The sequence below is a fragment of the Alosa alosa genome, chromosome 6 (genome assembly GCF_017589495.1).
Source record: "Alosa alosa isolate M-15738 ecotype Scorff River chromosome 6, AALO_Geno_1.1, whole genome shotgun sequence".
In the NCBI taxonomy this organism is placed as follows: Eukaryota; Metazoa; Chordata; class Actinopteri; order Clupeiformes; family Clupeidae; genus Alosa; species Alosa alosa.
In genome coordinates, this window is record NC_063194.1 from 10117255 (window position 1) to 10130444 (window position 13190).

General features: G+C 42.1%; 1 protein-coding gene across 1 annotated transcript; it reads right to left on the reverse strand.

Moving 5' to 3' along the window:
• Window positions 1-564: 564 nt before the first annotated feature.
• On the reverse strand, window positions 565-11095 carry ush1ga (Usher syndrome 1Ga (autosomal recessive)). The gene is made up of 3 exons (XM_048244755.1): window positions 10811-11095; window positions 5158-5605; window positions 565-4573 (listed from the first exon to the last, which is right to left on the reverse strand). Exons 1-3 carry the CDS (start codon window positions 10972-10974, stop codon window positions 3749-3751), a joined length of 1437 nt encoding a protein of 478 aa, XP_048100712.1. The 5' UTR covers window positions 10975-11095; the 3' UTR covers window positions 565-3748.
• Window positions 11096-13190: the final 2095 nt, after the last annotated feature.

Below are 13190 nucleotides of genomic sequence, written 5' to 3' on the forward strand. Positions count from 1 at the left end.
TTTTCTTTCAGGCAAGGCTGTTCAACTACAGTCTTCTATTGGACACTTGTGATAATTGGCCCAATGCTAAAGATACTGACTAACATACCCATGATCCTGATAGTGCTACAAGATTAATTTCAGATGGCTTAACCTGTGCCTTATTAGAGTAGTATGAGCTGTTGTCCATCTAGACATAGGGCTTGGCTCATACATATGGAGTGGGCTTCATGTTCTCTCTATCTCTCTCTCTCTCTCTCTCTCATAGCGTAAGATCCAGTATAACACATAAACAAATAAATGATTGATGGTCATATCAATGACAGTGATGGTGTTTGTATACAGTGAGACAGGTATTACTACTTGGGATATGATTCTATTGTAAAGATGAGAAAATATGTTTCTTTTTTACGCTGGAGATATGGGGACCTCAGTCTTGATAGTGCTGGTGGTGAAATTATGTTTGACAGGATAGACCCTGTTTCCTTTAGATTACATGTGGCAAAATGCACATAGTTAAACACCCCACCAAAACACACACACACACACACACACACACAACAACTTTTGAATGTGTGGGTTTTTATTTGTGCAATTAATTGGTCATGTTACAATATCTCTTAGTATTGGAATACAAAAATACATATATCATAAATACAACTATTTACAGAGAATCTCATTTACATAAACCATCTTTAGCAAGTTGTTTGTTTGTTTACAAATGCTTCTAAAGCAACAGGCCATTACGATGTGTTACATTTCGCGGTAAAATGCTACATTACACTCAAATAACTGCACATAGCAGAGACCATGACAGACACCATGTAAATATAGAAGGCTTGTAGGCTGTTAATGAACTACAGAAAACAAACAAACACCAAGACTGGCGGGTCAACTGTGTCTGATGTTCGCATGCAAACTGGGTGGACTTCCTTCTCAGTGGAATGAAAAGGGCTTATTTCTGGCTTAGTACAAAAAAGCAAGGCCTGAGTACAATGAGTATTGTGTATTGAGTAGTGGGCACTTGAGAGAGTACTACTACGCCCTAACTAAAACTGACACTTTAGAAGCTTTCTCCTTTACGTGATTCGCCAAAGGTCTGGGAATGAAAAGTTATCCTGAAAAGGATGACGAATCCATTTCAAAGAGAGTTGCAGTAGATAATTTATTCCCCTGCTTCGCATTGGTGCCTAAAACTGTGGCACTGCTAGCTCATTCCACCTACAATGATTTTGGCATATTATTACAGTGTAATGATTGTGATCAGCCTATTAGCTTTTAGTCAAAGTCACTATAATTCCACCCAGATATGACACCATTACAAAACCACCATTACAACCAAAGTGATCACGAATAAAGAGGAAATTAAAGTAACAAAACTTTGTTAATTCTAGGTAACATTGTTGTGCTGACAATCTACTTTAGTAACCTTTTATGTCTACAGAAAGTGTTTCAGTGAGTGGGCTATCATTGAACATTACCGCCATACTGTCACCCTCACACCAGATAATGGTGCAAAGTAATGAAATATGGTTTGTAAATATTAACAGGCTATATACCGGTATTACTAACAGTTGTTAGTGATCGCAAGTTCAAATGAAAACCTTTGAATTCAGGTACACTGGTCATGCTCTTCACTAATCCACATAATAAAACATCTTGATGATGAACACCTTATTCTGTTTTCTACACATGGCATGGCAAGTTGTTTATAATGGTTTATAATTCATAGTAGATTGACATGTAGTGTCTCCTTTCAACTGTTATGTGTATGGGAATCACAGCACTCTAGAGAGGCTTGGTGCTAAGCACTATATCAGTTGAGTTGTACACTGCACAATGTCCAGAAGGGGGAGCCACAGGTCATTGAAAAGGCAGAGAGAAAGAGAGAGAGAGATAGATGACCACATACTTTCCTCTCCTCCCATATCACTCCTTCTCAGTTACTGCATGGATGTACAGGTTCCTGTCTTCAAAAAGGCTAAAGACTGAAGTTCAATGTCATAATACAGGAACTGGTGTGTCACAAAGGATTTTCTGTTAGTCTATGTACTTGGCAGATTGTGAGATACTTGTGAGATAGACCATGCTTATTCCCCCTACCAAAAAATCCTCCACAAACTGACACTACTACAGGGACAGAGACACTAGCATGTACACTAGGCTTAGGCGACGACTATGGCATGCTCAAGTAAAGGAGACACCAGTCACAATCCCACCTGCACTCATGCCATGTCAAGTAATTGTAAGGTTCCAGTGGAGGTAGAAATAACTGCACTAGGTGACACAAATGCAGACACTGCTGAATAGTTCATTGAATCAATCTGGATACGCTAATTATCCTAACTCTTATAGTACAAGCAAGTCTGGTCCCAAAAATAAAAGTCAATTCATGTTCAAATGGGTTGGCATTAACACCTGCACATAAGTCAGCCTGTCAGAAGTATCACATTGACTTTCACAGCTGACTCCAAGCTTGCCATATGAAAGCAACTTTTCATTAAAACACTGAAGCTCCTCAGTGGGGCCAAATCTGTACAACCCTCCAAATCACTTCAGAGAGTTATTGGTTACACTTTACTCGCTTTACTTTAAACGCTTCTGTCACTCGCTTCTGTCAAGTGTCATTCGGTTTTTGTCATGACAGGTTAGGGTCAGGGTTATGACAGTGTCATGTCACTCTTATGTAGAAACCTAAAGTAAAGTGTTACCGAGTTATTTTCACTCTTTTACCCAGGGTGTCTATTTGGCCTTCATTGACTGGCAGCCTCATCAGTATTCTTCAACATTCGTCTGCCACCATGCTTTTTGGGGATGCACCATGTGTTAGCTGACAGAAATGTATACAGTGTGACATAAAGTAAGCACATGCATGCTCACAAGATAAAACATATAAATAGAAGCCATTATGTCAAAGGTGAATGTCCTAAATGATTTATGAATCATATGTGCAATACCAGTCAAAAGTTTGGACACACCAACTCTCAAATTTATGTTTTTCTTTCTTTATCTTTATTGATCTGAGCAGGTGGTTTTTATTGTAAATAAAGCTACATTTTCAATATTTTCAATTCTTCAAGGTACAGATCTTTTGCTCAATCTCTCAACCAACTTCATATAGTCAGCTGGAATGGATTTCCAACAGCCTTGATGGATTTCCCATACATTGTGAGCATTTGTTAGCTGCTTGTCTTTCACTGATTTTAATTGAAAAGAAATAATATATTTTTAGAGACCTTTGTCTTCTGTCATACTTTGGATGTTGTAGTTATTGTTGTAACAATGTAGGAATCAAATAAAAAACTACATATAAGTGTGTGTGTGTCCAAACTTTTTGACTAGTAGTGTATGTCTCTATATACGGCTCTGGGCCTACCTAATACATGATTCCACCACTTACAATACAAAGTAGCTTTCTGGATATTGCACATTGGACTAATCATCTTTCATTAAGCATTTCTTGTATTATGTTAACTTACACCACCTTATTTTCCTAATAATGGCTGACAGTACGCAACAGGCCATGAGGAAAATTACAGAGAAAATTGTAGTCCAATAATGATGAATGTGATCAAAGATAACTAGTCAATGAGGACAGTTAGTTTAATAATTCACATATTTTGAAGTTAAATAATGTTAATAAAGTTTCACATATAACTGTGATAAAACTACATGCAGATGCATGTACTGAAAGCCTTTTATATAATGTACTGCAAGGTTGAATTTGACAAAGCAGCTACTGGCTCTTTGTGAGACATCGTGTCTTAACTCACAGTGCTGTGTCCACCATAGCCTCCGGGTCCTCGATGGTCTCCACGTGTCTCTTGCAGGCGTCCATCATCTTCTTGCGGGGCCCCAGCGGGATGTGGATGCCCTTCAGGTCAGCGTCGGAGCAGAGCAGCAGGGCCTGCAGATCGATCTTCTCCCTCCGCAGGATGGGCATGAACTCGTTCATGAACTGGGCGGCCAGGAAGACCTCCAGTGGGTTGCTCTCGGGCTCGTCGTCGTCGTCCAGTCCCAGCTCCTGCTCGTCCCAGGGCAGGTCGTCGGCGTTGCGCTGCTGCAGGCTGCGGGCGCTGCCGATGCTGTCCTCGCCCACGCTGGGCGGGCGCTGCAACCGGCTGCGCAGGCGCAGGTTGGCGGGGGGGAACGCCGCCGTGGCCTCCTCCAGGTCCACCAGGCTGCTTTCGTCGCGCACGCCGATGTCGAACAGGCCGCCGCTGACGTAGTTGCGGCGGAATACCATGGTGCCGAGGCCTGGCCGGTTGAAGAGCGAGTCGTGGCCAGAGTCGGTGCTGACCTCTGAGTGGTCGATGTCGGGGCCGTGCAGGTCCGGCTCACTGATGGCACGGGAGATGGCGTCCTCGTTGTCGGAGGGGAACATGTGGCGGATATTGCGGCGCGTGCGGTCACGCGGGTTCACATACGTGCCCTGCTTCAGGAACATGACGTCGTTGCCCAGCTGGAGGCCGGACAGAGAGCGGACGCTCTTGCGGCTGTCCTCGTAGATCTTGAAAGTCCCGTCACCCTGCTTCTTTTTCTCAAGCTTCTTCTGGATCTTGGTTTTACCTCTGGTTGTGGCGTGAAGAGTAGCCTGAGAGGAGAGTGAAGATCAGACATCAGACATTAGGCAGATATGACAGCTTAGAATGTACGGTGTGCTAAATATAGACCCTTTCAATCTGTTTCTAGAGGATTTCCGATTGAAACATTCAAAACCAACAAAGATACTTTGAAATGAATGCCTACTTTGAAACTTTACATTTTTGTTTGTCCCCAAGGTACCATAAGCTCAACGTTGTTTTCTGTGCCACCAGAAATGCCTTAGGAACGCACATGTTTCTTATTGCAATTGAAAAGGTCTATATAATCTATTAACAGTAACACTATGCATACGGCATGATCATTCAGTCTATCCACTAGGAATTTAAAATATTTTTTGGTCCCTCCAGACGTATGCAGTGCAGTCTATATCTAAAAAGTTCCTGATGGTAACACCTCAACACCAGTCAGAAGCAAGCCAATTTGCACCACAAATACCTCTAGGTGTCTTACTGCACTGTCTAACTCTCTACTTCTACACTAGTGTATGGAGGAGCTTGTGTGTGTGTTGAGATGGGTGTGCATGGTCATTTGTGTTTGTTGTGTGGGTGTAGTAGACCTGCAGTGCCGTCAGACCTGGGAGTATGGCACGCTAATGGTGGCAGTGTTGAGGAGTTTCCGGCTGATGCTGCTGCCCGTGTAGCTGGAGAAGCTCATGGCGTCGGACACCGAGGCCTCCGGCGCCTCCCTCTGGAACTTGCGCTCCATGCGCCGGTGGTGCTTCCTCTGCATCTTGACGCAGTCCTTGATACGGCGCTCGGCGTCGTGGAACGCCCGGTTCTTCAGCTTGCCCACCAGCTTGGGGTTGAGGGCCGTCTGCTTGGCAGCGATGGAGTCCAGGTAGCGCACGCAGTCCATGTGGTTCTTGGTGGCAGCCATGTCCAGTGGGGTGTGGTAGTCGTTGTCCAGGCACCAGATGTTTGCACCAAATGACACCAGGAAGGACAGGGAGTTCTGGTGGCCGTTGGCAGCTGCCAGGTGGAGTGGGGTATTTCCCCATATGTCACACTTATCAGGGTTCCCTCTGGCAACAATAAGGAAGAAAGGCAAAGAGCCATTAGTGAATTGACATATTTTACTCTTGGAATCTAAAGACATGATATCTAGGTTGTCTGTATTGCTGTTTTTCCAAGGTTTTCTTCTGGCAATTTGTGTGACTGTCTTGGGTGCCATACCAGTTAAAGCAGCACTATGCAAGTTGCAAAACTAGCTAATAAAACATTTTCCTTTTATTATCTTATCCGTTGTTTGCATGTTTTGTCTGATATTCTTTTAATTTTTTTTTTTTTTCTGCCATTTGGGTACACCTTATTACCACCAGACAGAACAATAGTCTTCTTGTTCAGTTGGTCATTCATCTCGATTAAGCGTTTAATTGTGATGTAATTATGCACACATGTATAGACATACAGCCAGACAAGTGTAAATAATTAATCCCAACCATGCACAAGCCATGCATGAGGACACAGTGATAAATGGAGAATGACGAGGTTTTTTGGGTGTCTCTGTGCCAAAGGTACTGTAAAATATGTTTTACAACAGTTTTACTACAGTCCCAAACAAGCATTGTACCTAAATGATTCAAAAACCCTTTATGCTCTGACTAAAATCGTTCTTCCTCACGCGTGACAACTCCCAACACAGACACACACACGCGCGCACGCACACATGCACACACACACGCACACACACACACACACACACACACACACACACACTTTCCTCTTACTTTTCCCTATATCTGAACAGGTCTGCCCTGAGGGTCACCTCTGCCCCTGTTCAGTTGGTGCAGGTGCATAACCTGATCCCCTGCTCACAAGTGTCGTCGGTGTAGAGTTGCAGGGAGTACCACATGAGCTGCACCAGTGAACAGCACAATAATGTCACTGAATTTCTGGGTTCATAGGACCATAGCTTGACTTGACACCTAACCTTTAATTCTGACATCACCTCACCGGCACATGTGCATATCCACAAACACATACGCCATCACACCTTAGATCTAACTAATACATACACATACATATACATATACACATACAAACACACCTACTTCAACATCTACCATTTCCTGCTTACGTAAGACCCAGGCCCAAAGGCCTATAAATAGGCTCAAGTGAAGCCTTAGAATGCTGCTGGAGCCTGACTCCTCCAGCAGGACTCATCAATATTTCATGTGCCGCAGGTGAAGCTTTAGAGGCCACTGGTGCATTATTTATGGGGAGCCCTGAGCGCGTCACCATTGGAAGAGAGACAGAGAGCTGTCTGCGGTGGTGCCACAGGCTCCAGCATCTGCAGGTGAACCCAACACCTGCTCGGCAGAGATCAACACCTGGTCCAGGGTAACATCTGCACACAGATGCCAACCTTCCCTGGGGAAATATTGTAACAACGACCGTAACATCCCCAGACAGCTTCCACTATAAACATCAATGAATAAGCCCTGCAATAAATATGTCCTGAGTTGCTGGTTCCAGGGATTCTCACGCTCTACAAAGAAAGGGTTTCACATCAAAATAAGATAAGATAAGAAAAAATAATCTCACAGTGGGGAAATTTACTTGTTACAACAGCCAGGGAAGATGGATCCAATAAGAATAAATAGCAGAAATATTAAACAATATAACAATTCAAATAAATTGCTGAAAGAGCCTAATTAATAGCAGTGCAGTGCTTCATGACAGTGGTATTACAGAAAATGAAAGACCTGCAGGAACGTTCCTTCTTATAAGATGGGTGCAGCAGTCTGTTGCTAAAAGAGCTGCTGAGTGTGCTCCCACTGATGCTAATACTGTGTTAATACTTCACTGTTAATGAAGTACTTAATACAATGTGTTTGGGATGTGTGGCTGTGCATGTGCACGCCACATCCTAACTGCAAAGCGTCATTGCAAGCCTAACTGTACAGCTTGATTCATTTTAGAATTCTCTCATGTATAGAACAAGGGGTATATTTATCATTGCATTGTGTTTGTGTGTGTGTGTGTGTGTGTGTATTCCTGGTAGTTAGGGCCCACACCATTTAGTCTGAATCTTCAACTTATTTCCTTTGTATGGACTGGCATGACTTTCATAAAAACAGTTAACTGGTGCTTGCACTTCAGCGATGTTAGACTGTAGCTAATTGCAAAGGGTTCAACGTACTTTACAGCGCAGAACGAGATAGATTTAGCTTAAACATGGAGGAGACCAATTTAACTGTCTGGCTGTTCTAAACCAATCTGACACCTATTGCAAAACACAGCTCTAAGCAGGGGTTGATTCAAATTTCTCTTTGTGCAATATGCATGGTTTTTCCTATCCAGTTCAGGTTTTACAAAGAACACTTGTAGGCGTAACTTTTGCAGACATCTGCTAACAAAATTAAAAGTAGTTCGCAGATGTCCTTTACACCTGTTTTATAAGTCTGATGGTTATAGCCCAAGCTGGCATACAGATGAGTAAAATATTTATTATGTGTTTGTAGGACAGTTAGACGTAAGTTAAAGACATTTAAGATGAGGCCATGGGTGAACTGAGGACATTATATAATCATAACTAAGTTGTGACAGTCTATGATAACCAAAATGCAGAGCCACTGGTTATATATTTTAACTTTATGAGTGTCCTTGTCACTTGTGGCTTCGGTGACATCGGGGGCTGGTTTAGATTTCTAAACAATATGAACAAGGTTCAGACATGCATGGTGTCTTTCTTCCATGGTGTCTTTCTGCTTTCTGATTTGTTTTTAGCCAAAATTGCTGCAAGCTAAAGTACTTTGGATTACTTACTTGTCAATGTTTATAAAGTATTCATGTACCATAGTGACAGTGGCATATGTCTAACTGGAGAGGACTGTGCACATAAAACATGAATCATGTTGTATTATAATCCCCACAAACTATTATTCAGAGAGTTTGTAAGGCATCACAATTGGCTCCATAAAGACTATTACTGTAGGTAAATTAACAACATTTAAAGACCCTGTTACCAAAGCCTGAGATTTGTTTGAAAGCAGTTTGTATATATTGGACAACTATTTTTGAAAACATGTGAAAACACTGTGGTGCTGCATTGTGGAGTCAGATCATAAGAACATAATCTTTTTTAGTGTTCTGTTTTTATTGGCTGTTCTAAAAAGAGGTATTGATGATTCAATGAGTTCCATAACCCCTCCCTTTAAGAATTGAGTGAGCAGGTGGACAAGCCCCAGAAAGTATTCCTTCCTTGCCTGTGCACTTGACACAGGTAATACCAATTACCGGTAGAGTTGTGCTAATTAAGATCAGCTAGTTAAGTGAATACTTGGAACAAAATAACCAATGTGGTAGGAGTTTTCCACCTCCGTGAGAAAGGTTGTATCAGCGATTTCAGGCCTAAAAAAGGCCCAAACATAAATGATTACATTCATCTAATCTTTCCTAATGATCCGTTAGCTGTCTGGCCCATAAGCAGGCCGTCAAAAACCGTGTCTCTGTAGATAGACAGATAGATAGATAGATAGATAGATAGATACTTTATTGATCCCCAGGGGAAATTCAAGGTCTCAGTAGCATGCAGACAAGCACCGCTGTTGTTGCAGGCAGCTCACTGCGCCGGGATTAGTGTGTGCTTCACTTCACTGTGTGTTTATACTTATACATCATAGCACTTTAAGTATGCCTAAACAGCCTAGTTGATAGAATTCTGTCCACCATTAAGAGTAATTATGAATAATCCTTTATAAACCTCTAGAAGCATGTTTATGATGCTTTATGGATGCCAGGTTTAAGTAGCCAGGAAAAATCCAAACTCATTCACAAAGTGAATAGTCTGTTGACTCTCGATTGGGTTTCCAACACTTGCATTGTGACGGGCATTAACTTTGAAATCATTGGTCCAGCCTTACCAATCACATTGATCAGAGATTCCTAATGTTATTTCCTACTTCGCCTAAACGTTACAAACTGACAATAAACAGCATCACCAGACAGGAAACAATGTGGGTCAACCTTTGCTGTAAATAAGTTTCTGCATTTTTCCAACTGTATTTTTTGACGTTTGCAGGTGTTGCTGCTTCTGTTTATCACAATAAGTTTTGTTTTCGTCTTCCCCTCTCGTAGCTGATTGGCCCAACATTTTTTTTGTCAGGGGGAAATTATTATGAAAGTGTTCCAGACTTCCTGAAAGAAAATCTAGGTGGGCGGGACCAGGCTAAGGTTTTAGTAAAGTGGTACTGAAATTGCTTTCTTGCATAAAAACTGGGCCAGGTGAGCATTATCCCACTCATGTTTGTCATCACACAAGACACATGGCTTCAGTTAGAACACTGAAAGACTCAATCTTTTATCTTAACTTGTTACTAACTGGAACCTGTACAGCATCATTGGTTTAAAAGTGTTGAGCATGGCGCACTGACAAAAGTGATGTTACATGCCTCTCCGAGACTTACTGTACCAGCCGACCTGTCAACCAATTTGCCTGCCAAAGCAAAGTGGGAACTGTTAATTGACCACTGTCATAATGAGCATGGGAGGAAAACCAGGTCAGTTGGAAAGCTTTTGAACAATGCCTTTGTGTCCACATTATTGCAAGTCCTCAGAATCCCTTGGAAACACTCAAAACTTTAGAGTAGGAAAACCAACACACCAAATGAACAAAGAATGTAGGCTACCCAACTCTTTAAAAAATGAAAAGGTAGCTGTCTTACAAAGTGTAGGCTACAGAAATAAACAAAAGATAGGCCTAACATGTTCACTTGAAGATGTAGGCAAATATTTACAACCTCACATTCATTATTAGTTTATTTAAGAATACATTTCCGAGGTTTCTGACAAAGTCTGACTTTGATCAAGTGAGCTTCCGAGCGGTTTCGCATTATCTCTCTGCATAAACCACATAACAGTTAATATTGACATTTGTGTATTTTTCTAACCTCACTCCTTTGAATTGAGTGTTTAAAATAAATAGCGGTACAATAAGTATAAAAAGCACTCACGAGCAAAACGTGATCAGATGGCATCTGATCTGACCTAAATCTGGGTAACAGGATGCACACGTCCTACCACTCATGCAACCTCATTACGTAATCTTAGCTTTAACATTCGATAGCCTACTATGCATAGTGACCGGGCGTTCTCTAAGCGGCTGGCATGCTAGGCGGTGTCTTTGCGGTCTTGCAAGTTACTGCTACAAACAACAATGCATGCTGAACACTTATAGAACTAAAACTTTCACTTCCAGTGCAACGTGGCACTGTTGAATAACTCACCCTCTTCCAACAATTAATCGTAGGGCTTCCAAATTGCCATGATAAGCTGCCCATAATGTCGGTGTCATTCCATCTTCATCAGGTGCATTGAGGTCCTTCCGTGTAGCCTCTTTGAGCAGGTCGAGGTAGCCATCCCGAGCCGCCTTATGGTACTTGTCATTCATGGTGTAATCGCTCCCTCACCTCCATAATGCTGCTGTCCGTTATCGCATTCATTTACCCAAAGAGACCTTCAAGGGCTAGGGCAGAAGCCCCGCACCTCTGCTCGCGAGCGGCATGCCCGAGATCGCGCCTGCCGAGCAAACTAGGAAGCACGCCCGTGGTTACCATGGACACCCTGGATGTTCACTGATGAAGGCGTGGTTTCAGCATGATCAGCACCTTGCCAGTAGCCCTATACACCAAGAAGAATGAAGATTCACTGTCTGAACTGAAATCAGATGTCATAGGCTATTTGGGATAGGCCTAAACAGTGGAGAATTCCATATTTAGCCTAGTGTAAATTTAAGCAATACGTCCCAAGAGACTGTAGGACATAGCCTAGGCCAGTGGTTTTCAAAGTGGGGGCCGGGGCCCCCTGGGGGGCCGCGAGGGGGTACCAGGGGGGCCTCAGCAAGTTGGAAGGAAAAATAAAAGCAACAAATAAATACATTTAAAAAATGTAAAATATACCTATTACTATGAGGGTTGTTATACAATGCCATTATAATAATGTGACGCATATCTGAACATTATATTTCCCATGATAATGACTGGGAATAATAGTAGAGTGATAGCTCTCATATAACAGAAAGCCCCAAATACAATTTTTACACACTGTATGCTCCATTGCGAAGTGCTTGTGGCTAAAATAATTATTAGGATTAGCTATGTATTTTTACATTTGCTGTAGTATTGTCGATGGGTTTAATAACACATCAAGAGGGTCCTTAGCCAGAACCTAGTGGTATTTGGGGGGCCTTGTCGTGGAAAAGTTTGGGAACCCCTGGCCTAGGCTACGTGTAAAATGTGGTATTTTATTTCAGTAGAAGATATTCATGGATACAAGGATACAAGGAAGTTTATTGTCACATGCATATAGTTACTGGAAGTAAGAAATGCAGTGAAATTATGTCTGGTGTCAGCCTATTTGTGCATTAATGGGGGTAAAAAGTGCAGTAGAAGAGGGGTTTAGTAGATTAAGTGGCAAGGGCTGCATAAAAAAAGGTGGGGGAGGATTGGGATTGGGTGGGGGGCACCAACAAGGAGCACCCAAGAGCAACAGGGGCAAGGAAAAACTCCCTTACCAAGGAAGAAACCCTGCCCCAACCCTGAAGATGGTTGCCTACATCTTTACATTCATTTATTGCATGGAAATGCCAAATTCAAGATTAAAGAGATTCATTTAATTGGAGACAGCCATTATTATGAGACATCACTAGGTTGTTACTGTTTTTTTCTGTAGCCTATGATTTAGGCCTATTTCTTTTTTTTTAATCAAGCAAACTGACTTACAAATCTCACCTTCCAAACATCATTCAAAAGAATCTAATATGAGGTCATAATTGTTCTAATTTGTGGGATCAATCTACATTCCATTCTGTTTGTTGTCTGCCTCCAGCTCAACCTAAGACTGGGAGAGTGCTTCTCATTGTGCACTGCCTTTTTCTCAAAGCTGAGGGGGATTCAAACAACTTAGATAACTCTACATAAATTAATACAATGTGTACTGGATGATGGGAACGTGTGATCTGGAGATTTCAAGTTCTATAAGATATATGTACAAATACATAGATAGTGTTTATTGATTTTATGACAGTCTAGTTTTATGTAGCTGTCGTAAATTTTTGCGGACACCTCTGTGGGTATAAATGCCATGGAGGGTCCGATGACCTCTTCCACACACATCAGCCAACACACGTCTGCACAGGTAAGAGACACCAGCATCTGAATACAAACCTGTTTTTGTTACATGTTCTTTAGCTTAGCAAGTCTGTCTGACCAATACCTTTTGTGCCAATCTTGGAGAGGTTTATGAAGCTTTAATCACGTTTGTGCATTGTGCTTGTGCCGTGGTGAGGGAAGAGCGTGTACTCCTGAGGGTAGGGTGGCCTGGGTGAGCCCACAGAAACACACTCATATGATTAATGGTTTCGTCATTCCAAATTTACACAGAGAATATTAAAAACGATAGGATGTGTATACGCAAAGAGACCGAAACCCAGGGCTGCACCTGAGACAGGTGAATAAAAGGCCAGCATTTATTGGTAGATGAAATCTGCTCTTATCAGCGACTATTTGCTCCTCATATCTCATCACAAGAGCTGTTCTCATTGCTGATTGCTTCCAATGAATAAACACCGTTATCTGTGCGTTTTAACAGTGCTGTATGGGTAGAGTG